General features: G+C 34.4%; 1 protein-coding gene across 1 annotated transcript; it reads left to right on the top strand.

Moving 5' to 3' along the window:
- Positions 1-3,190: 3,190 nt before the first annotated feature.
- LOC110704710 lies at positions 3,191-4,021 on the top strand. The gene has a single exon (XM_021882520.1). It carries the CDS (start codon positions 3,191-3,193, stop codon positions 4,019-4,021), a length of 831 nt encoding a protein of 276 aa, XP_021738212.1.
- Positions 4,022-27,284: the final 23,263 nt, after the last annotated feature.

Here is a 27,284-nt window from a genome sequence, read left to right as displayed (position 1 = left end):
AGCCGTTTACAACGGTTATAATTTTTGTAATTGATTTTCTGAAAAAAATTATTTAATAAAAAAAAAAATTACCAACGGTCATAAAATTAAATTCTCTATAAATAGACATGCATTTTGATATATTTGATATAATTTCGTAAACACTTTAAATCCTCCACAATTTTATTTTCTTAAGTATTTTAAAATTATAGAAGAAGGTCTTTGTTGCAATTTACACATATTTAGGTAAATTTTTTTTTTTAATATATAAATTCAGTTATGTATTAAAATTAGTATATATGTGATTTTTTGAAAAAAAAAAATATAATTGCATTATGTAATTGAAGAAAGTTGTTGATATTTTCTTTATACATTACTAAATTTGTAGTTAATAAAGTGTTGCAAATATTGGGCATTTTTTTTAATATATAAATGTAGTTATGCATTGAAATTAGTATATATGTGATTTTATTGAAAAAAATAATATTGTAGGCCATGTAATGGAATTGCATTATGTAATTGAAGAAAGTTGTTGATATTTTCTTTGTACATTACGAAATTTGTAGTTAATAAAGTGTTGCAAATATTGGTTAAATTTATTTTAAATATATATAAATGTAGTTATGTATTAAAATTGGTATATATGTAATTTTTTCAAAAAAAAAATATTGATGGCCATGTAATGTAATTTCATTATGTAATTGAAGAAAGTTGTTGATATTTTCTTTATACATTACTAAATTTGTAGGTAATAAAGTGTTGCAATTATTGATTAATTATTTTTTTAATATTTAAATGTAGTTATGTATTAAAATTAGTATATATGTGATTTTTTGAAAAAAAAATAATGTAGGCCATGTAATGTAATTGCATTATGTAATTGAAGAAAGTTGTTGATATTTTTTTGGATTGGTTGTCATTTTAATTTGTTTTTTAAATTAATGTTTGTAAAAATATTTATCTTTTTTTTTTATGCAGAATCTTTTAATGGATCCAAACAACCCAAATTTCCGACAACAATTTTCGGGTTTTAGTGATGATTTCCTAACTAATCCCGAGTTTCAATTGTTCTTGCAAAGAATGGGCAATACATCTTCGCAACCACCTCCACTGCATCAGACACCCACTGAGTTTCCCCTACAAAACCCTGCTAATGAAGATTGTACACCTGAAACTGATCTTGATAGTAACACACTCTTCGATGAGAGCGAATAGGAAAGCTTACCAGAGACGCCGCATTATCCTCCACCAGTTCGCAGATTGGAACCCAACCAGGTTCCTGCACGAGCGACTCGTATTTAGTCTGTTGCGGAAGATGAAACTCTGATTGGGTTGTACTTGCAGCTCAGCGAGGATGCTATTAAAGGTACGAGCCAGAAAGAAACTTCCCTATGGCGCAATGTACACGCAGCATATCAAATTGCTCACTCGGAGAAGACGCATATAATTCCACCAAGACCTATGAAGAGTCTGACGTCCCACCGGAGAAGGTTGGCAGCAGACGCATTACAGTGGATTTCTTGCTATGATGAAGCGGGTAGACTACCGGAGGGAGGGAGTGGTTACAACGAAGCTGACCGTTTAAAAAGTTCTTCAAAACTTTTTCATCTCTCCCAAGGTCGCAATTTCACTTATCATCATGCAATTGAAATGCTTAACAAAGATCCAAAGTGGAGGCCAAAGGTGAGATGGTCCATGTCAAAGAAGGAAAGAAAAGACGCTTGTGATGCTGAGGAGGAAGGTAGTGCTGGAAGTGGGAAGAGGTCTAGAGATGATGCAGGGGATGAAACCCCTACGAATGGTTTTTCATCTGGAGGTTTATAACGACCAGAGGGTGTGAAGAAAGCAAAGGCGAAGTGTAAAGGGAAAGCAGTAGCAACAGAAAGTGGTTCGTCTGAGCTTAGCAAACGAATGAAGGAATTCGCTACAATTCGCGAGAGGGAGGCCATTCTGAAGGAAGAGAGGATAAAAATTGAAAAGGACAAGGAACAGAGGAAAAGGGAGGAACTTGACATTCACAAGATGAGAACCATGTTTGATATGCTGCAAACTCTGAAGAATTCGCCTACGCCACTAACTCCTCAAGAAGAGGCGTACAAGGATTTTTTACTGGGTAAATTACAAGGCTTTTAAGCTTGTTTGGCTGTTTTAGTTCTACGCTTGTATTAGTTAAGTTTAACATTATGCGCAATGTAGTATTTTATTTTTAAGTTGTATTAGTGGTGTGGTTAATTTCAATGTAAGTTGTACACTTGTATTCTGATTTTCCAATATTGAATGACAAGTTGTTTAACAAGTTGATTTCAGTTGTCATTGATACCGACATAATTGCTTTAAATCTTTGTCATTGTGTAGTCACTTCTTTCTGAATTCACTTTATTAGAATGCTTTAACTTTGTGTCATTGATACCGACATAAATTGCTTTAAATCTTTGTCATTGTGTAGTCACATTTTTCTGTTTTCACTTTATCAAAATGCTTTAACTTTGTGTCATTAATACCGACATAATTGCACTCAAGATTTGTCACTGTCAACTAGCATAGTATACCTATTCCGTGGCTGAAAATTTGATTCCTTTACTTTGTGTGGTCATTCAGATTTGTAACCATATATTCATTTGATATATTTGCTATATATAGTAGGTATGGCACATATCCACAACCACACCAATTCATCAAGTAACAATATTAATACATGATGTATTCTAGACCATCATCAAGCTCAAGTTCAAGTTCATGTTCTTCAAATACTGAAGAATATGATCAACTTGTTGATGAACTCTTCACATACCAACCCCCATCTGTCCTCATGCCCCAAACACAATCCCAACACACTTCAAAAACACCTAGAGGGGGTACGAATAGAAGAGATAGGGAAATTGGACATGCCAGGCTGTTTAATGATTACTTTTCCGATAATCCTGTGTACAACACCACCCAATTTAGAAGAAGATTTCGTATGCAATGACCTTTGTTTGTACGTATAATGAACAAGGTTGTTGAAGGTGATGTTTACTTCCAGCAGCGTAGGGATGCAGCTGGAAGGTTAGGTTTATCACCTCTGCAAAAATGTACAGCGGCGATAAGAATGTTAGGCTACGACATGGCTGCGGACGCCGTGAATGAATACATTCAAATCAGTTAGTCAACCGCTCGAGTTGCCCTTCAACGTTTTTGTGCCGGGGTCATTGATCAGTTCGGAACCGAATACATGCGAAACCCTACACCTGATGAATTGGCCCGAATACTGCATCAAAATGAACAACGTGTTTTTCCAGGCATGATAGGCATCATTGATTGCATGCATTGGGAATGGAAGAACTGTCCAACGGCTTGGAAAGCGCAGTACGCCTGTAGGAACAAGAAAGCAACGCTAATACTGGAAGTCGTTGCAGATCAGGATTTATGGATATGGCATTCCTTCTTTGGTATTCCTGGATCTTGTAATGACCTTAATGTCTTATACCGTTCACCAGTGTTCGATGAGGTTCTGCATGGTCGAGCTCCTCCGGGAAATTTTACAGTTAACGGCCATGAATACAACATGGCATATTACTTAGCCGACGACATTTATCCGAAGTGGGCAACTTTTGTTCAGGGTAACACAACCCCTCAACTTCAGAAAGATAAAATGTTCGCTGACCACCAGCCTGCTGCTCGAAAGGACGTTGAAAGAGCATTCGATGTTTTGCAAGCTCGATTTGCAATAATACGAAAACCGTCACTGGCGTACGATGAGGACATACTGCGGGACATAATGAAAGCATGTATCATTATTCACAACATGATTGTTGAAGATGAGCGTCACAACTACATTCGAGCCGAAGTTCTAAGAGCCTTCTACGAAGAAGATCAACAAGAATTAACACTAGCATCAACGTCTACAACGCCACCGTTTGAATTCAACGTAGGCCGACCTACCAACTTTGACTTCGACGCATTTCTACAGCGAAAAGCTTCCCTCCGTGATAGAGAAATTCATCTATCTCTGAAACGTGATTTAGTCGAACATATTTGGCAACGATACGGGCCACGTAATTAGGGAGAAATTAGCACGACTTAAATAAGGCCAAGTACTATGGCGTACCTACTTTTCCGTACGCAGTCGAGTTTTTTTTTTAGTTGTTATAGGGCCAAACCTAGTGAATCTCCGAGTGAAGCTCGTTTTCAATATCTTTCTATCACGCCTATAGGCAAAACGACTAAAGTAGCTACTGAAATGCTATTCTCACTCCAAAAAACGCTTTATTTTAATTCCTAAGTTTAACTACGCATGACGTTGCAAATGTAATTGGTTCCTAGTATTGTACCGCTATTTAAAATAAATAAAAATATTTAAGAAATTTTGAGCTTTTTTTTACAATTATTTCATATAACTTACTTAATTTAACGACAAATTTTAACGATTAAAAAGACACAAATAAAAAAAATAAGTTACACAAATTTAAACTAGTTTTTATTTTTTGGGAGTAATGTTGTTAAAATATAAATGAAATTAATAAATAAAGAAGTGTTGTGTAGGAGAGAGAAAGTAATGGTGGGGTATTGAAAAAGTAAGAGAGAGAGAATGGTGGGTGAGCATTTTTTTTGCTCACCATTGGGAGAGAAATTGTGAAAAATATTTGCCCATGGGCAAAATTGATTTGTTGAGAGAGAAAGTGGGTAGAGAGAGAGTGGGTGAGCATTTTTTTTGCTCACCATTGAGAGTGGTTAAACCTCCCATGTTTCTAACTTTCTAAGGACTACTTGTGACGCGGAAATATTTCCTGCAAGGCTTTTCAGACGAGCAGGAATATCGGTGCAATGGAACTCTAGTTTCGATTGTAACCCTTGCCTTCATGATTGCCAAGGTATTTATTTCTACTTAACATCTACGTAGTTATGTACTCGATCTATACTATATTTGTGACACTAGATCTTGTATGGATCCGATTTATAATAAATTATTGTAGATCCAACATTTGATACTCTAAAATAATAGTCACATTCCGGATAATATAATCAATTTTTTAGATGATATCACTAGACGAAAAAGGTAAAAAGGCACCGTTTCAAACCCCCCTAAGGCACCGATTTTGAACCGTTGGGGATTTGAGGGATGCCAAATCCCTAAAAATTTGGCACTTGTTCAAAACCAGTGCCAACTAAAGCAATTAGCACCGGTTAACCGGTGCTATCTACAGGCTTAACTGGTGCCAACTACAAAGGCGCGATTTTTTTTTTCAACGTTATTGGCACCGGTTTTTAGCATGAAACGATGCCTTTACCAGGTTTTTATTTTATTTTTTATCCTGCAATAAAATATAATAATATTAATACTAATAAATATAATAATAATGAGATCATGCACATCCTGCACCAATTTTAACATTATGATATTATATTAACAATAATTAATAATAATAGTAATAATTATTATTATAATAATAATAATAATAATAATAATAATTATTATTATTATAATACTAATAATAATAATTGAAATAATAACAATACATAAATATTGATAACAATCCCAAAATATAATACTAATTAGAAAAAAAATGTCATAATTACAAACAATATTAATCAGTAATGTAGTACACAAGTTCAAACAGAAATGAAATTTACAAATTAAATGTGATGAAGGACGCCAACATGTCTCGAACTTCATTAAGTTCTTCACTCGTGAACGGACGTCCCGTTTGTCCATTGAAAAATTTGGAATAAACAAAACGTAAGTTAGGAGTGAATTACTTAGGTTATATATGCATGTAAAAATACATTTACAAGAAAGGCTTATTTGACTACTATGATGCCTATTTCCTACATTTCTTGTCAAGTGAACTCATACTTACTCATAACATGTCATTATTACTTAGTTATAGCCTGTTAATGCTTGAAATTACAAGAAAAGAGCAAATTAAGGGTTTTAGACGCATTTCCAACCAAAATGGCCCAAGTAAGGCCTATTTGACTACAATGATGCCTATTTCCTACATTTCTTGTCAAGTGAACTCAAAGTTACTCATAACATGTCATTATCACTTAGTTATAGGCTTCTAATGTGCAAAATTACGAGAAAAGAGCAAATTAAGGGTTTTAGACGCATTTCCATCTAAAATGGCCCAAGTAAGGCCTATTTGACTACTATGATGCCTATTTCCTACATTTCTTGTCAAGTGAACTTATACTTACTCATAACATGTCATTATCACTTAGTTATAGGCTTCTAATGTGCAAAATTACAAGAAAAGAGCAATGTAAGGGTTTTAGGACCCATTTTCAACCAAAATGGCCCAAGTTAGGCCTATTTGACTACTATGATGTCTATTTCCTACATTTCTTGTCAAATGAACTCATACTTAGTCATAACATGTCATTATCACTTATTTATAGGTGGATAAGGCTTCAAATTACAAGAAAAGAGCAAATTAAGGGTTTTAGACGCATTTTCAACCAAAATGGCCCAAGTAAGGCCTATTTGACTACTATGATGCCTATTTCCTACATTTCTTGTCAAGTGAACTCATACTTATTCATAACATGTCATAATCACTTATTTATAGGTGGCTAAGGCTTGAAATTACAAGATATAGTCAATGGCATACCTCTTCAAGCTGTAGTGTGTCTGTACATTGACTCACTATGTCAAACATGAATCTCATCACGTATAGGCCACAATCAACTTCATTATCTTGTTGTGCGCACTAGCATAAGGAACAAAGTACATGATATGAATCAAACATGCATAGCAAATTAGCAACATATTATGCATCGTTTATTACGAAAATCACAATATCATGTGGCATTACCTTCAGTGATTTCCATGTAGGACCTTGAGGAGCTCGACTATTTATCTTCTTCATAACACTATGTAAAAAAGTAAGTTCAAATTTGATTATTATGACTAATAAATGAGTTATATAATGATAATCAACAATAGGAATTGAAGCTATATTTACTTTTGCAGTATGGACTTCACGAGGCGTTTTCTTGGATGAGGTAACCAAGCAGAATCAAAAAGGAAGATTGTGTTACTAGAAACACAAATCACCAGCTGGGTCCAGTGCAAACTACGTACATAAATTCACTAGAGACAAACAAATCAATAATTAGCCATGTACAACATATAAACAGGGGAAACAAATGAATTTGACATAATCAGACATACTCCTCATAATATGGGGCGAATATAGACTTGTCTCCCGCACGCACTGATTCCTTGATACTCCGTTCAACATAGTACAACACGTCAGTGTGGTTGCCTAAGATTCTAGTAGTGGAGATCTGCTCAGGGCATAACCACCCAATTTGACACGGAGAATCAATCTCACATAAGAGCTCCTAGAGTGCTCTGCATGCATGATATTAGAATATTAATGGAAAACTAAACGACAATCACCACTAAACTGAATAACATAATTTGAGTACTAGTTGAATTACTTGATGCATATTTAAATGAGGGAAATGTTAAGCATTGCACCACTTAGAAATTCCGTCACATCTTATTTGTTGAGCCATGCAACTGCATCATCATCATAGTGGAACATTTCCTTAGGTAGTGGAACTTGAATGTGAGTGTCACTAGGCAACACACAAACACGGTTGTGTAGATAAGTTAATTCCTTAGAGAGCGATTGAAGCACCGTGTCTGCAACAAGTGGAGTAACTTGCATAGCTGAACCTCGCGAAGAGTTCTTCTTCGACGCTTTTCCACTCTCCGACCGCTGTTCACTCCTCTTCTTTGGCACCGGTTGATCAATGCTTTTTGGCCCCTCCACCCTCTTCTTTGGAGTTTGGCTTTTCCTCGACATCTAATAAAACAAATCACACAAATGGTTAGAAAAGAATTCCATCTAACTCTTGGGAAGATAATTGGGTATAGAATAAAGCGTGAACCCAAAATCTTAATTACCTAGTTTGAAAACCGTATCCAAGCACATGGCCATTGCACAAACTACCTTTTGCTGCCCAAAGTGTAGTGAACTCATCCTCCTCTACGGGCACAAGTATTAGAATGTCCAAGAAAAGAATTCCATCCAACTCTTGGGAAGATAATCGGGTATAGAATAAAGCGTGAACCCAAAATCTTAATTACCTGGTTTGAAAATCGTATCCAAGCACATGGCCATTGCACAAAACTACCTTTTGCTGCCCAAAGTGTAGTGAACTCATCCTCCTCTACGGGCACAAAAATTAGAATGTCCTCGAACCCAACAACCACAGAATTGATCCCGACTGAATAATGTTGTGGCCTAAGCGGTCACAAATGGACCGTACCTTATTCGGCCGGTTGTGCACTACCATAAGCAACCACATTCACAGCTCCACTATATGATTCGCCCGAGTGTAGAAGTGCACAGCGGGTCTCTTCCTACACAAATTTGGAAGATCACATGTAAGAACAAAAGATATCACAAGTTGTTGAAATCTAACATTCTAAAATTCGAGTAATTTGTTGAAATCATGGCAATTAATAAGATAGACAACATAAAAGTGAGAACTACTTTTTCTAGTTTGAGGCCTATTTGTCCTACATTTTTTGTTTTTATTTTTTTGTTTTTAAAGAAGTAAAACAAAAAAAAGTAAAACAAAAATTAAAAGTTAAAAAAAATAGTAAATAAAAAAAAGTAAACGAAAACAGCAATACAATAACAGCAACACAGCAGACAAAAAACAGCAACACCGAGAGAAAAACAGCAGCAAGCAAAAACCAGCAACACCAAGAAAAAAACAGCAATACAATAACAGCAACACAACAGACAAAAAACAGTAACACCGAGAAAAAAACAGCAGCAACCAAAAACCAGCCCTTGCTGATCTGCTGACTGCTGTTCTGAGCTCCTGACTGTTGCTGAGCTGTTGTTGTTGCTGAGCTGTTGCTGACTGCTATTGCTGAGCTGCTACTAACTACTATGCTGAGCTGCTGACTGTGCTGACTGCTCTGCCTGATCTGCCTGCTCTGCCTGGCTGCTGTGTTGCTGACTGCTCTGCCTGTTGTTGCTGTAGCTGACTGCTCTTCCTGCCTGACTGCTTTGCCAGCTGTTGCTGTTGCTGGTTTTGCTAGTGGCTGTTAATAGCAACACAACAGCCATCAACACTGAAAACAGCCCCTCCGAACAGGAACATCAACAACATAGCACCTCAACACAAAAGCAACACAACAACAACAGCAAAACAGCAACACAACAACAACATATATCACACAACAACAACAACATATATCGACACAGCAACAACAACAGCAATAGAACAGCAACAACTATACATCACAACAACAACATAGCACCAATAGCACCATCCAGACATAGAAGTAATCAAATCACCTGTAGAACTGGAAATTCATGAGGTGTTGGATTATCAAGCTCCCTCGAGTCCGCCTCGTATAACTCATCTTCTCCTTGTCTTCGTGGGTGACTACATGAGTCGACCGGTGTAGTCGTGGAGAAAGGCAAGCCTGACAAGTTCATTTGCTTCGCCCAAGCATTGAACTCTTCTCGCATCTCATTGCGCACTTGTTCTTTAATTGATGCCACCATGGCATCCAAGTTATATTATGGTGAGTTCACACTTGCTCGGGATCTTCCTGATTTGGTATATTCCAGACCCATCACCTTCTCCTATCCTAGCAAGCTCCCCCCCGCACCCAATACACGTCCTGGATGGTAGGGCTTTCCCAAAGCCAAGGTGAACGGGTCCTTCTCTACTGTTGGGACGAGCTTGCCTTCAACAAGCTCTTCAATGTACTCAAGCTGTAGCAAAAACAAAAATGCAACATGAAGTTAATGTTTATGTAAAGTGATATATATGCAAAAGATTCATGTAGTTCGCTAGTTCATAGTTGCTTACAAGTTTATCTGCCATTTCTTTGGTTTCCGGAGCCTTGATGACCCATTTTCCGGTTTTCTTGTCACGCGAATGCATAGAACAAAAGAAATTTCCAGCACGACTCACCAAAGTACTGGTCGTGGTGTCAGAGGGTACTTTGGAGGACCCTAGAAGCGCAGTGGGGTATACTTCCTCACTCACCCACGTCTCCCTCCATTCATCAAACGTCTTACACCCCATACGATGGTTGTATTGCTTCTGCAATGCATTCTTGGAATTCTGCTCCCTCATTTCCTACATAATTAGACATGTTAGTATTACTACTAAAAGAGTAAATATATTTTACAATTGTCATCAGAATTACTTAAACTTACAATTGCTTCTTTTTGGCTTTTTTGAAGAACGAAAGCTTCCCAATCATCCTTCGATACGCTAGGCCATTTTTGCCATGGGAGTTCCTCTTCCTCGATGACTTCATCATCATTTCCACCTCCTTTCTTGTTCTTTGGTTTTCTCACAAGTTTCTTTGTGATAAACCGACGAACTAAGGTAGTCTTGAAGCCTCTGAATCTTGCCGCAAGTAAGGATTCAAACACCCTTCGCTTGGCGTACTCATTTAGAATGTTAAACAGACTATGCAAGCACAAATAACAGTCGTTATTAGTTTTCCCATTAAATAACAATATAGTGAAGGAATTTATAAATGTGCAAACAAACACTTGCCCTTGTATCATTCTAAAACGTGTTAATCAAGCCTGTAGATACTTCGCTCCAACGAAGAGTAATGGGGATTTTGTGCGCACAAATCCCAACTTGAACAACATACTGACGACGCCATTTGCCTGAAGGTTGGCCTGCCTTGTCATACTCCTGGACCATTGCACCGACGGGTTTCTTGAAACTTGTCGCGGACCCCTCACCCCCCCTCCACTTGGTTCTTGGCTTTGAGTGTAGGAAATATGATTCTCACCAAACGTCTCAAAAATTGCATTGTCGATAAGAGGCGCTTGTTCAGCTGAAATTACAAACTCATCTAGCATACGCTCCAAATGATCTTGAGCCTGATCTTCTGCCTCACCCACATCAGGCTCCTTGTTCACATCATACAGCTCGTCCCCATCCTCAGAGGAATCATCATCATCATCCTCTACATCCTCGACTCCAATACGGTACGGATCGTCCGCCATGAGATGTAAAAACCTGTCATTACAAACACAACACGTTATTAGTTGTAATATAAATAAATTCGTAAGGTAAAGTTATAATCAAATATAAATTGCTGAATTATAATACAAATCAACATAGAAAATGGGCAAGTGTAGGTCGTTTTTATTCGGTATTTCAAATGTTTTAAAAGTTACTTCATTCATTTAAAAGAAAATAAGAAAAAATGGCAAGTTAACATTTTCATTCATTTTCACCTAAAATGTGATTTAATAATACTTTTTACGCCTACAATTTCAAACTAACAAAAAATAGTACCTCAATCTAATATTCCTTCGTTGTGGTCTGATCGCATGTAATTGGCTTGGTCGTCTATCTCATTGGGTACAACAGGTCTAGGAACAGTGAAAGGTGTCGAGTCATCAAACGCATCATATTCTTCCTCATCCTCGACATCTCCAAAGCCAAGGATTCTTCTTTTGCCGGCTAGCACAATAGACCATTTTGAGTCGGCTAGGTCAGTTACGTAAAACACTTGTTTAGCTTGAGATGCAAGGATGTGGTTCCGCACTATCATTCAGGTTGCCAAGATCTACAAGAGTAAAGTCATCATATTTGACGTTACGCCTGATATTATCAACCCACTGGTTCTTTTTGTCAAATTTTTCTAAATAAAATCAGTTTTAATGAATTCATATGTTTGAATGATTTTTATATAATTATTATTGTTTGAGAGGATGTTTGAATGATTTTCATTCAATTATTATTGTTTGAAGAGGACAAAATCTCAAGGTATTAGGAAATATATATATATCAACCTAAATCAAACGTAATATCTTTCCTACAACCATTATATATTAAAATCAATAACATTAATTTCATGTGATTTCCTAACCACAATTAAAGTTTATACCTTTCATATTATAATCAAACAATAAGAGATTTCTATCCAATAATTAAACCAAGAAAGATAAACATTAAATTTCATTATACATACATATGAACTTGGCCTAACAATCCACTTTAAAAATTAAATAGATTATCTTGGGTAGTTTATGTTGAATTATTTACATATAATTATCACAATTTTTTTCAATGGCATCCCACTACGTCATCCATCTCTTCGTGGTGACTGTATTGCCAATGTTGTTGTTGATAACGTTCTTCTTTCTACTTTCATCATCGCCAGGTGCATCTTTTAAATTCTTCTTAAATTTCACTTCACTTTTGTTTTTTTTTTTTTTATTTATATTTTTTTTAGTTTTTTTTTCTTAAGTTTTTCTTCTTTTACAAGTAAGATATAATTTGTATATGATTTCCAAAAAAAATGTATATTGGCCGCCTTGAACTTTTATGAATTTAACAATACATTGTTTAAGTACCTTCTTAACTCTTATATAAGAATTTAGAGCTATCAAAAATTTGATTTATCTTGTTGAAACCGATCTAAAACTAAAAAAGACATGCTTAAAAAGTTGACTTGAATGAGCACAATGATTTAGCAACTCAAATCCGAACGAGATCAAAGTTCACTAAACTTGACCCAAGCCAGTGGCTTAATTGATTCAATTTATCGTTCGTGATTATTTGCTTAGTTTAAAAAGTAATTGTTTTGTTTTAGTTCAATATTTATAATTGATGGCAACAGGACTCAGGAGAAGCAGTAATTTGCGAAGAGAAGTGCGGGGACATATTAGACCGTGGCGAGTTTTGTAAGCGGGGTGTTTTATGCAAGTGGCCTTTATATTAGTAATATTGCTGTGATTAAATAAATTATGTTTTATTATGAATGGATGAAATCATGTGGATGATTGAGATGAATAAATCTTTGTTTTCAAATAATAACATTATTTTGACTTTTAACCCTATTATATGTATACATCCCTTATTCATTGCAACACTATGAATGACACCAAGTTTTGTGCAATTGATTTGAATTTGTTAAAATGTTAATAAGTGGAACTTGTTGGGAAATTAAACCATGATAAAATAAATAGCGATTATGGGCAAATAATTTATGTATAAGTAAGGTATATAAAAAAATTGTGAGTGAGGGATGAACGTTAAATATGTGAGGAGAAGATATAATATAATAGTGAATAAAATTTTCATTTTGAGAAGTATTGTAATTTAAAAAAAAAAGAAAAAAAAAGAAAAAAGAAAAAAAAACAGTTATTCATAGGACGTGTTGCAATTAAAAGAGCCAGTACAAGTTTTCATACGTGTGAAGGGGATGTCCCGTCATAGAGAATCTCATTTCCTCGTTGCCTTAAGGCCTTTTATAAACCTTAGGACTTTGCACTTGTAAACGTATTATTAAGATTTGAATTCTTGACTGTATAAGTAACATTAGCATTAGAGAAATCAAACATTTTTTTATGCTGGTATAGGATCGTCAACGAGTTATAGGAAGAAACATCATAAACCCCGTTTATACTTTTCTCCTAAGTAAAGTGGAAGAGATATTTATACGAAATACAAGTTTTCCCTCTAATTCTTCAAAAAGATTGTCCAATCAAAGGTATACTAAACCAAAGAAGGATTCGAGAGCGAGAATACTAAAGAGTCATTCTTTCAAAGTGATCATTCTAACCCTAGCCTAAAACGACTTCTAGTGGCTCTTCTTATTCATAATTTCATTACTAAGCAACTATATATATGCAATGTGATATCTAAACTAAGTTAGAGTATTTTATTAATAAACAAATACATCAAAAAGTTTCCATTACAACTAATGTCATAATTTTATTTATTTAAATTCGTGAAAAGGAAATAAAAGTAGAATTCGCCGCCGACCTCTTAGGTGATCAAACATTATTTTAATTCAAAATCTAATCTTTATTGAAACGTAAGAATATTATGTGGATAAATTGGTTAATCTTTATTTAAAGTGGAAAAGCAACAATAATTAATTATTTAATTAAAATCATTTAAACAATAAAAAGGTGACTTAACTAAGTGGTTAGGAACTTAACCGTTCTCCTTTTTCTAGATCTTTGTCTTGCGCGTTAATGGACTTCCACTTACTCCTTAAGTCCTTAACCTCCAATAACTTAAAAAAATTAATTATCTTAGGGTTAGAAAGTGTTTGGAAGAGAGTGAAATGGTAGTAAATTGGAGGCTGATTGTCTGATACTTTTCTTCATTGAGGTGTAATCGAGATCCCTTATTTATAGGGATCTAGGGTTTGGGTTTTACAGCTATTTTTTCAGGGGCGGGACAGGCGCAACGAATAAAGTTGTGTTAAGGTGCTATGCATGCACAACTTTCAGAGGCATGCGTAGCACCTCGCACAATATTGAGAGCTAGTGGAAGGATTTTAAGATATTATTGAAAAGCTCTAGATGTCTACTTTCCAACCCAATTAGAATTAGGTTAAAATCTTCATTAGATTTTATATGTCTCGTTTAGTGCAAGAGTGTCAGTTTTAAGGTCAATATAGTATTTTGATCATGGCTGTGTTTGGTTAACAACTTATTTGAGCAAAATTAGCTTATTTGACCAACATTAACTTATTGACAATTAAATAAGTTAAATTAAGGTGTTTGGTGGGAAGCTTATTTGAATAGCTTATTCCACTAAATAAGCTCTTTTTGAAAAGCTCCTTATAGGTACTTTTTCAATTAGCTTATTTATTAATTAATGGTGAAATGACATTTATACCCCCATTTAATTTAAAATCCTACCTAAACTACTTACCCCACAAACTTATTGGTCATTTCACATACTCAAACAACTTTAAGCTATCTGCTATTTTCCAAACACTGTTATACAATCAGCTAATAAAATAAGTTAGTTAAATCAGTTAATATAATCAGCTAGTCAAAATCAGCTAACACAATCAGCTTCAGCTTTCAGCTTTAAGCTATTCACCAAACACGGCCCATATCTTATTCATTATAAGTTGAAATTGGCTAATTGACCAAATCGGTAAATAATAAAAAAAAAATAAAAAAAACCCCTAGTGACGATTCGGTAAAAAAAATAGCTCCAATTACAATTTGCTAAAAAAAACTAACCCTAAGTGACAATTTGGTAAAAAAATTTATCTCATGCGACTATTATCCCAAAATTTACAAAAAATTCCGACAAACTACCCGTAAATGCTTAATTTACAATTGTCGCTTAGAGCTAATATTTTACATACTGTCGTTGGAGTTATTTTATTTACCAAATTGTCATTAGAGGTCTTTTTATTTACCAATCTAGTCAATTGGCCAGTCGAAATTAATGGTGGATCCAAAAAAAATTTCAATATGGGTTTGGAGTACTGCAATTAGCAAAATGATTTTGATAGATGTAATAAAATCAAATATTGGCTTGATTTAGAATTATTAGCATAATTAAGGGTGTCATTTGTCACGCTATTGTTACCTGGTCGAATGTGGCACAGATTTGGGATCAACACTCCTCTTTTGGTGAATACTTGCGAGACGCACCTATTACCTCCTTTGCTGAACTCTTTGGTTGGATGAAATCTAAGATTTTGGGTGATGACTTGTTGAAATTCTTCTCAATTGCGTGGGCAGCTTGGGCATTCAGAAAATCGGTGGTGTTTGATACTCCTTGGAATAGCTGTGTAGTTGGGGCAATGGGTTTTGTTAGATTGGTTGAAGACTATTTATAGAAAATATACGACCTTCACAATACAGGTAGTATGCCAAGGAGGGTGGGTGTGGCTTTGCAGAGCTGCTGGCAGAAACCTGCTACTGGTTATGTTAGGATTAATGCCGATGTTGCAATGTTGTCCGACCCAAGAGTGGGGCTGGGAGTAACTTGTGTGGGCTAGATATGGATATCCCCTCGCGCGCCGCCGTCTGGCCCGGTTCGTGTTCGTGACACGTGCGCGGGTGTGGGTGTGGCCCGGATTTTACACATGGATTCAGTCAAAGATTTTCTCCTTGATTTACTCCGTAATTATACCAATCAATTTATTTGGCTGATTATCTTCCCCAAAATTATCTCTTCGTTTTACCGTTTTCTTTGAGTGATTACCGAGATTTTTTTCCATTGATTATGCTGCTTTTCTCGTTTAAATATTTGGCTCTTTCGGTTTTCACACACACAAAAAAAATCCCACTTCTTCACGGTTTTTCCCATTTTCTCACAAAAATATTCAAAACGCTATTCGGGCATTGTATTATTGAGTTCTCAATTCATACTTACGAATTACACAGTTCGGGTGAAGTTGTGTAACCCTGGGGGTCGATTGCCGTGAGTCCGTGTGTACGAGTGCGGGGCAAATTCGACTTTAGGGCAGTGATTTTTGTCACGCCACGACATTATTCTTCGGTTTTGAGATAAGTTTTACTTCGTTATTAGCCTTATTTTCTAACATTCTAAAGTCAAAATTTTCATATTCATATTATGGCTGATTTTGAAATTCCTACTATTGTGCCGTTGAATTCTTTCGTGGTTAATGCTTTTATTCCTGATATGTCTAAAACAGATCCTTTTGACGGAAAAAATTATAAAATGTGGTCCGATAAAATGGAAATTTTCCTTGGTCAAATTGGTGTAGATTATTCTCTTGATATTGATTCTGCCCCTCCGAATTATGTTAGAGATTTTGCTAAGGATAACAAAATCTGTCGTGGAATGCTTTTACATTACATGACTCAACCTTTATTTTTAATCTATAGCAAATATAAGAATGCTAAGGAAATTTGGGATGCCCTAAAATCTAAGTATGGAACCAATGATTTTGAGACTAAAAAATATGCTTGTAGCCGTTGGTTAAATTTCCGTATGACTGATGATAAATCTGTGCTTGATCAAGTTCATGAGTATGAAACTTTATGTGCTGACATTATTGCCGAAGGAATGAAAATTTGTTAGACATTTCAGTCAAATTGTCTTCTTGAAAAATTGCCGCCATCTTGGGAATCCTACGTTCATTCCATGAAGCATAAGTAGAAAGATTTCACTCTCCAGGAATTAACTTCTCACATAAAAATCGAGGAATAGAACCGAATTCAGGTGAAATCTAAATCTCGCGATCATTCTTCCTCTTCTGCCAACTTGGTTAAATCTAAGTCTGCAGGAAAAAATAAAGGATTCAAAGGGAAAGGACCTAATCAGGTTCACGGCAAAAGGCTTAACAGGTTTTCGAAAAATAAGGGCAGTAGTACTTTCAATGGAAAGTGCTACACTTCTGGTAAATCGGGTCATACTTCTAGATTTTATCCTAAGGGACATGGACCGGGTTCGAAAAATAAGAGTAACAATAATAGCTCCAAATCACAGGTTAACCTTACTGAAGATATCATCGTTGTAGTTGTCTCTGAAGTTAATTTAGATAGTAATGTGTCTGAATGGATTGTTGATACAGAAGCAACTCGTCATATTTTCTCTAACAAACAAGTTTTTCAGGCTTATGAACAGGTTGGAGATGGTGAATGTGTTTTCATGGGCAACTCAAGTTCTGTGAGTGTCCATGGAATAGGAAAAGTTATGTTGAAACTTACTTCTGGAAAAATGATTGCTTTACAAAATGTATTACATGTGCCTGATATTCGCAGGAACCTTATTTCTGGAGCTTTAATAAAGCAGGAATTAAGTTAATTTTTGAATCTGATAAACTTGTACTCACCAGAAATGGTGATTTTGTGGGAAAGGGTTTCTGTAATGGGGGCTTTTTATTCTTGATGTTGATGTTGTCGTTGATAATAATAACTCTGCCGGTTCTGTTTATATTGTTGAGTCTATTTCTTTGTGGCACTCCAGGTTAGGACACGTTAATGTTGCCTCTATTAAGAGGTTAAAACAACATAATTTGATTCCTAACTTTAGTTCTATAGAGTTTGATAAATGTCAAGTTTGTGTTGAAGCTAAACACCCAAAGAAACCTTTTAATAAATCTGTTAATAGGTCTTCTTCTCTACTAGAGTTGATTCACATAGACTTAGGTGAATTTAAGAACACAATGAGCTGGGGAGGGAAACATTACTATATCACTTTTGTTGATGATTTTTCCCGTTTTACCAAGGTCTTTTTGTTAAGTACTAAAGATGAGGATGAAGCTAAGTTTTTAACTTATAAAGCTGAAGTTGAAAATCAATTAGACCTTAAAATAAAATAGGTTAGATTAAACCGGGGAGGGGAATATGATGGGAATCTCCTTAAGAAGTTTTATGAAGAAAATGGAATTATTCATGAACTTTCAGCCCCCTATACCCCTGAACAATATGGAATAGTTGAAAGGAAAAACAGGACTTTAAAGGAAATGGTGAATGCTATGCTGATAAATTCTGGTATGCCTACTAACATGTGGGGGGAAGCTCTTCTTTCTGCTTGTCATGTTTTAAACCGTGTTCCCCATAAAAAAAACTAGACAAGACTCCTTATGAATTGTGGAAAGGTTACAAGCCTAACCTTAATTATCTCAAAGTGTGGGGGTGTCTTGGGAAAATCGGTTTGCCTGATTTTCAAAAGTCTAAGATTGAACCTAAAACTATTGATGGTATTTTTATTGGTTATGCTTCTAACAGTGCTGCTTACAGGTTAATTCTTAAAGATGGTTCTGGATTTGGACCTATAAAGGAATCCAGAGATGTTGAGTTTTTTGAACATATTTTTCCTATGAAAATGCATGACTATCCATCTTTACCTGTTGCATCATCTTCTAGCATTTCTCAACATGACTTTGCATCTTCCAGTGAGCCTATGGAACCTAGAAAGAGTAAGAGAGCTAGAGTTGAGAAAAGCTTTGGTCCTGACTTTGTTACAACCTTTCTAGCTAAACAAGTTTTAATAGATGAGGAAGTTGTGAATGTTTTTGTACTATAAGATGACCCTAGGAACTACAAAGAGGCCATGAGTTACATTGAATCTAGTTTTTGGTTAGAGGCCATAAATAGTGAAATAGAGTCCATCATGAGCAATAACACTTGGATCTTGACTGACCTTCTTAGGGGCTCTAAGCCTTTAAGTAGCAAGTGGGTGTTTAAAAAGAAACTAAAGCCCGATGGTTCAATAGACAAATACAAAGCTAGATTAGTAGTTTGTGGAAACCACCAAAAGAAGGGGCTAGATTTCTTTGATATTTACTCTTTTGTTACTAAAGTTGCCACTAGTATAGTGTTTATAGCTCTTGCATCTATTCATAATCTTGTTGTACATCAGATGGATGTAAAAACTGTTTTTCTTAATGGTGATTTGCAAGAAGAAATATATATGAGGCAACCCGAAGGATGTGTAGTACCAGGACATGAAAGTAAGGTACGCAGGCTAATTAGATCATTATATGGTCTAAAACAGGCACCAAAACAGTGGTATGAAAAGTTTGATCAAACCATTATCTCTAATGGTTTTCAGGTAAACGATTCTGATGCGTGTGTTTATTCGAAATCTGATGAGTATGGTTGTGTTATAATATGTCTATATGTGGATGATATGCTTATTTTTGGATCCAATATAGATATAGTTAATGCAACAAAAACATTTTTAAGCTCCTGTGTTTGACATGAAAGACTTAGGAGAAGCTGATGTAATACTTGGCATAAAAATTACTAGGACTTCAAATGGGTTGTGTCTAAATCAATCACACTACATTGAGAAAATTTTAATGAAATTTAATCAATTTGAGTGTTTACCTATCAAAACCCCATATGATTCTAGTATTTGAAAAAGAACAAAGGTAATAGTGTTTCTCAAGAGGAATATGCCAAGATTATCGGAAGTGCCATGTTTTTAATGAACTATACGAGGCCTGATATAGCATATGCTGTTAGTAGATTGACTATATGCACCCATAATCCTAATCGTGAACATTGGGGTACTTTGATTAGATTATTGAAATATTTTAGGGATAATCAATTGGGGTCTACATTACCAAAGGACACCTCGTGTCTTAGAAGGGTACTGTGACGCCAATTGGGTGTCCGATAATGATGAAATTCAATTTACTAGTGGATATGTCTTTACTCTTGCAAGTGGTGCTATATCATGGAAATCTTCTAAGCAAACTTGTATTGCTAAATTTACAATGGAATCTGAATTTATTGCTTTAGAACTTGCAGGGCAAGAAGCTGAGTGGCTAAGAGGGCTACTTGTAGACATTCCATTGTGGGGGAAACCTACTCCATCAGTCTCCATGCATTGTGACTCTCAAGCTACCATAGGTGCTAAAAAGAACCAATCCTACAATGGGAAGAGGAGACACATTCACATGAGACATAGAATAGTTAGAGATCTGGTCAGAAATAATGTGATATCACTTGAGTTTGTAAAATCTGAGAGGAATATTGCAGATCCTCTCACCAAAGGCTTTTTGTAGAAAAATGGTGCTAGAAACAGCACAAGGAATGGGTTTAAAGCCTATTGAGGAGTGATTTGTGATGGATACCCAACTTAGTTATTTCTAAGTTCAAAAGGGTCAAACGAAGTCACATATAACTCGAGTTACATACTACTACCATTCCTAATTAATAAAGTGTTAGTAGTATTTTTTTTAATTTTGGTTTAAGGATGAGCTTGAGCTCTTAATAAGTTCATAGCCTTTAAGATGGTTTGTGATGAGACAAACTTGATGAACTTACCTATGTGAATGTGGGGAATTTGTCCTACCCCTATGAGGTCATCTAGGCTTGTGATCTGTAGAGCATTTATGAAAACCCAGGAAATTGTGATGGACAAATCATTTGTTATTTGCGGGAACTTAATTAATTTTGAGATAAAGTCAAGTGTGCAAGTGTATTCATACAAACCCCATTGAAAGTCCAAGGTTTTCCCACCTTAAATGGATGTAGAATATACTTGTAACCACTGGGTGTCAATTCAAGTCCACAAGACATTGATACCTACATCTCCAATGCCCAATTGTCATCCTACACTCATTTCATCTTCTTTTCTTTTGAATCATGTGGGGGATTGTTGGAGATATTGTTGAATAGTCCCCTTGTTGCTTCAAAATAAAAGAATAAAAGTCTCACATTGGTGAGGTAAAGAGGTTTTACCTTCTTAATATATTTCATCACTCATGTAATGTTTATACTTGAATAACTTGTGTAGGCTAGATATGGGTATCCCCTCGCACGCCGCCACCCACACCCACACATGTACGCGAGTGTGAGTGTGGCCCGGATTTTACACATGATTCTAATTTTTTATGCAAACTTTCGGATAACGGTCACAATATCATCGCCGATATTGTAACCGTTATTACGTGGATTCAGTCAAAGATTGTCTCCTTGATTTACTCCGTAATCATACCAATCAATTTATTTGGTTGATTATCTTCCCCAAAATTATCTCTTTTTTTTACCGTTTTCTTTGACTGATTACCGAGATTTTTTCCATTGATTATGCTGCTCTTCTCGGTTTAAATATTTGTCTCTTTCGGTTTTCACACTCACAGAAAAAATCCCACTTCTTCACGGTTTTTCCCATTTTCTCACAAAAATATTCAAAACGCTATTCGGGCATTGTATTATTGAGTTCTCAATTCATCCTTACAAAGTACACAGTGCGGGTGAAGTCGTGTAACTTTGGGGGTCGATTGTCGTGAGTCCGTGTGTACGAGTGCGGGCAAATTCGACTTTAGGGCAGTGATTTTTGTCACGCCACGATATTATTCTTCGGTTTTGAGATAGGTTTTACTTCGTTATTAGCCTTATTTTCTAACAGTATTTAGTTAAGTTAGCTGAGACTATGGCTATTAGATGTGGCCTATATGCTGTTGTTCTCCTGTGATGCTGGAAGGTGGAGCTTGAATGTGATTCTCTTGTTGTGGTAAATTTGATTCAACAATGCGTTGGTGGTTGTGCACCTATTGATCTGGTCATTGAGGATACCCGTGAGTTGCATGGGCTAGAGCTTTGATTCTTTTGCTTGCTCGCACATTAAACGGAATGGGAATGGGGTTACGTTGCTTATCTAGCTTCTAGAATTGAGCCTGGTGATAGGATTTATCAAGTTTTTACAAATTCGTTTCCGCAAGGTGTTATGGCCTTGGCGGATATTGACTTGATGTAATTTGTTCTTTTGCTTTAATAAAACTGCCCCTTACGTTTGTCTTCCAAAAAAAAAGGGTGTTATTTGTCCAAATTTACAGTTATTTATTTTAAAATGAATTTTTTTGTGAAAAACAACCTATTAAATTCCAAAACTTGCGAAAAACTAACCAATAAAAAATGTTGTAATTAACTATCTATTAAAGTGTAAAATGTTGTAATTGACTACCTCCCACAGGATTCTCAACCTTGACTTTTTTCCTCCGACGTTGACCAAGTCACGTCACTCATAATGACTCACCAGCAACTGCTACCATCACTCACCACCAGCAATCAACTCCAGCTTGCATCACAGCCACAACTCCCATTCATTCGCCAGCCCGCAATAATCGCACCTCCATTGCAGCAGCCCCATCTCCACCTCTCGCCACCAAATGCTACTGCTCACCACCTGCACCACAAATCTCAACACCGACCACCGTAACGGCCACAAAACCACCATTGCCGCCCAACAATGGGCCAAAAATCAGAGCAAAGCAAGAAGTCCAGTGTCGAATTCAGCCCTAATAACCCCCAAAATCCCTAATTGTACTTCATATCTCCAATATTTGAGGGCAAATTCTCCTTCTCTAGATTCTAACTTATGTTTGTGTAATGGTTTTCGATTGAAACTCTTTTTCAATTGATGATTTTTATCCCAAAAATTGATGATTGAAACCCTTTTCTTTTATTGCGTTTACCTGAGCCATTAACCATTGAAATCGAAGAAAAAAGCAAATTTTCTCAGTTAATGAAAGAGATGAACAGTGCCAATTTTGTACTGGAAAATGAAAGAACAAAGTCCAAACTCACAAAATCAAGTTATTTGATGCTAATTGCTAAAGTTTTAATGTCATGTGCAATTCGCCATTAATATTCATCATAGCTTCTGCAATTTTTGTCAAATTAGTATGGTTGAGGGAGTGGTAATGAGGAGAGAGTGGAGTTAATGATGAACAATGGTTTTTCGAAGGAGTTCATGTGGGAAATTTTTGGGAAAAAAGGGGGAATTGAGTCATTAAAGGTCACGTGACACTTATGTGACATGGTCAACGCCGGAAAAAAAGGTCAAATCTGAAATTTTAGTGGAAGGTAGTCAATTACAGCATTATATATTTTAAAAGGTAGTTAATTACAACAAATTTTTTATTGGTTAGTTTTTCGCAAAATCTGGAGTTTAAAAGGTAGTTTTTCACGAAAAATCCAATTAAAATCTACAAGTTCTTAGTAAACAATAATGACAAGAATCAATCTTATACATCAAAATATTTGGATTAAATGAGGCAATGGCAAGTCCTAAATTTTGGTAACCTAAGTACGCATATATCCCTACCTTATTAAAAGTTTAACCTAACGCTTATGAATACGCCAGCTCCCTAAAAATGTCTATTTACATATATACCCCCATTTATGCATGCGAATCACATGTGTGACACATTTTTCCTTTAGTTTTTACGAGTATAGCTTTTTGGCTTTTTTTTTTTTAAAGTTAAATTGTTTTTGTCTTTTTACTTACCTTTTAAAAAATTTGAGATAATTCTTATATGTAGTGTTTGAATAATTATACCCTTTAAAATGTTTATCTACTTATTGCCATCATTAATTTTAATTGATTCTTTTATTAAATTCTTTTAAATAGTGTGCAAACATTTATATCCCTAAAAAATTTGTATACATATTTTTCTTCATTAATGTTATGAAAAACTAAAGTTGTGACATTAATCCAAATTGAAAGAGATTTATGAACATGTATGGCTAGCTACGTGAACGCATTAGCCAACCTAGTGACTAAATACATTTATTAAAATATGTAGCAAATTATTGCGTAACCGATGATCTATTTTTTCTTGTAAATTAATTGAAACGTTACGGATAGATTCAATTCACATATCAATACAACAATGCATCCTCCCAATATAATAAGATAATGTTTAGGGGGATTCTTTCCCGTTTTTCTGCTTGCCAAATTTGTAAGGTTCCTCGAAGTTGGGTTGCTCCTACGCATTGGTTGGTCTTCCGTGCTCGTGATCGTCATTTTATTTGCTAGTCTTTTTAGTTGGTATTTGTCGTTTTGATATATATATATATATATATATATATATATATATATATATATATATATATATATATATATATATATATATATATATATATATATATATATGAGAGTTTTTTCCCAAGATTTTAGAGAGCCACTTTTGATTTTAATTTTTAAAAAATTATTAGAGCGTCATGTAGGATTAGTATTTTTAGAGCGTTACGTGTAGGATTATGCCACGTGGTATTATTTTTTAAAGCGCTACATAAGATTAAAATTATAGGTTTAAATTTATTATTAAAATAAATACTATCTTTTTTAATTGGAAATTTTATCTAAGAAAAAAGAAACAATTTATTTTATTTTGTATATTTAAAAAAATAACTATTAAACTTTAAAAATATAATTCATATTCATTGATATTTACAAAAAATTAAAATTGGATTAGATAAAAAAAATAATGAAAATATGACAAGTGATTATAATAAAATATTTTATAAAAATACTAATAAAAGAAACAATTTATTTTACTTTGTATATTTTAAAAAAATACTATTAAACTTAAAAAATGAAAAAAAAATTTGCAAGAAGAAAAAAGATTTCATTAATGAAAGATAACCAAACGGCACTTACAAACAATTCTTAGGAGATCTAAAATTCCAACACAATTACAAATTACCTTAGAACTAGTTGCATCGCAGATTTGATCAACGATCGTCTTAATAAAAAAACTTTATCCGACGCAATACAATCTGTGAGTTAGCACTAATTCGGCTTGAGATCCACAAATGAATAGTTTATTGGGTGAAAAAACTCATATGACCTTCTTGACATTTTCGAAGATTATGAAACCCAAAATCTTCAATCTTTGGCAGACGAACAAACAAAGAAATTAAACCTAATAGGATAAACACCATCATAAAGATGGCAACCATTTATTGAAAGCAATTTAAAAGTTTTTTTGGGGCTTACCACCGCTAAAAACACCGGTGGAAGCCCCTACAAAAATTTACAATTGAGACCAGAAGAAAAGAGATGAAAGAGAAAGAGAGAAAAGGAGAAGAGTGAAGGAAAACCTTCAAAAAAAGTAGAAAAATTCTAGCAATGGAGGCTAGAAAAACTTTCCCAAGGGAGTAACCCTACAGGGAACCAATAAACCCTCCCAAGGAGAAAACCTAGAGGGAACTATTCACCACTTATTAAAAAAAATGAAATTCACGTTCAATACTATTTACAAAAAATGGATTAGATAAAAAAAATAATGAAAATATGACAAGTGATTATAATAAAATATTTTATAAAAAAATAAAATTATAGAAAAAATGAAATCACGTTCAATTAAACAAATATCAGTTTTCTCTCAAAAAAAAAAAAAAATCAGTTTTAGATTAGATACAAAAAAAACAAGAAAAAATCATTGAAATTAAAAATATATCCTTTCCTATATAAACTCATCTAATATCCCACGTGATGAACGATGATCATAATTAAGAAGTTACTTTAGTCATAAGTGTTAATTTTACAAGGATGTTAATTTTCCAAGGGGGCGGGTTTAATTATGCAATTTATCAATTGGCACGATCAACGATTGATTTACAAAGGATGATGGAAGCCTGGAAGATTATATTTTCACCCTGTTCACAATTTGGAAAAACAGTTGGTTAAACAAATACATATAGTTTCACATATTTTATTTTCTTTCTATTTTTCTTCAAGAATTGGTTTATATTGTTTAAGCAAACAATTCACAAAATATACCGTTTTATATATGCGTGAACTTGAACTATATAAGATTTAAAAAAAATATTAATATTATGTATTAATCTTTTGTTATTATGATTGAATAGTAAATGTTAAATTTAACTATTAATAGATGCATGGAGTTAAATCTAGTTGTAAATGATTTTTAAATAATAGGGAGTATATGTAGCAAAATAGTTGTAAAGTTTATATACAATAAAAGAAAAAAGCAAAATAAAATCATGCTAAAATTTGTTAGTCTAAGTAGTGTAAATTATATAATTTAAATTTCTTCTTTGGCATTGTTTTTTGTTATTATTTATTTAATTTTTTTTTTCAAAACAAAAAACCAAAAATAGAAAACAAGCTAGAAATAGGTAATTCTACTTTTCTGTTGTCTGCTTTCAAAATTATCTTGATTTTAATTTAATAATAATAATACAACAACAACAACTACTACTACTAATACTACTACAACAACAACAACAACAACAACAACTACTACTACTACAACAACAAGAACAATAATAATAAAAATAATAGTAAAAGAAAAAAAAAGAACCAAAAAAAGGGTGATCAAATTTTTAATTTTCTAAATATCTACATATGAACAATATACTATTGATTGTTTGATGTCCAATACTCATCATATAGTTTGTAAGATAAAGAAGGAACATTATCAATAAGCGTTGAAGGAGTTTCACTATGAAGATAAAATCTATTTAAGTTCTAGTGAGCAGAATGTTCCTCAAAGAAAGTTGGTTGAAGTAAAGAGGAACTTGGTTATCAAATAGCAAGATAAATATGTGTTGTGTTTAGCAGGAAGTTCAAGAGTATGAGGTGAAGAAAAAATGTACTTCATGTCAAAAAGTCTAAATGAAGAGTACACTTTCTACTTCATGTTCCCTCTACTCATTTGTTCCACATGCTTCTTTATATATCCTTTGAGCTTATGTTTTCATTGTCCTATTTATGTAATCCATTCCTTTAAAATCTGATCCTTCATGTTCAAGAGTACAAGGTTATCAAATAATGTCCTAATATTTTTTGCTCACACTTTATATCAAGTCGTTGCTTTTTTCTACTCACACTACATGTCAACTCATTGCATAAATTATAAAACAGAAGTAGTATACAAATTGTGGGTTAGAGGATTTTAATTCGACTTGTAACCTAAGATTAGGGGTGGGGGTTGTCAACTGCCTGCATCAACTACATCTTCTCTAATGTACGAAACATGCAAGTAACCCAATACATACTTCCGATACTTCATACAATAATTGAGGAAAAACAATTGAATGTAGCTAGACATCTTTGTGCAAGGGACATCAACAATCTTTTTATTTTCAACTACATTGCATATAATGTCTGGATCATATTCATCAAAATGAAAGGACATGTTTTGTACTCTTCACTAAAAGCACATGACAAGTAAAGACATTATTAAACAAGCAACCATTACATAGCTACTGCACCAATTTATGATCTCTACAACTCGCTTTAATTTTAGCTTTAGAAAGTTCAATCTAGGTGTAACATTCTTCTTTTAATTTGAGTAAATA

The sequence above is a fragment of the Chenopodium quinoa genome, unplaced genomic scaffold (genome assembly GCF_001683475.1).
Source record: "Chenopodium quinoa cultivar QQ74 unplaced genomic scaffold, ASM168347v1, whole genome shotgun sequence".
Classification (NCBI taxonomy): Eukaryota; Viridiplantae; Streptophyta; class Magnoliopsida; order Caryophyllales; family Amaranthaceae; genus Chenopodium; species Chenopodium quinoa.
This window is presented reverse-complemented; position numbering and strand designations above follow the sequence as displayed.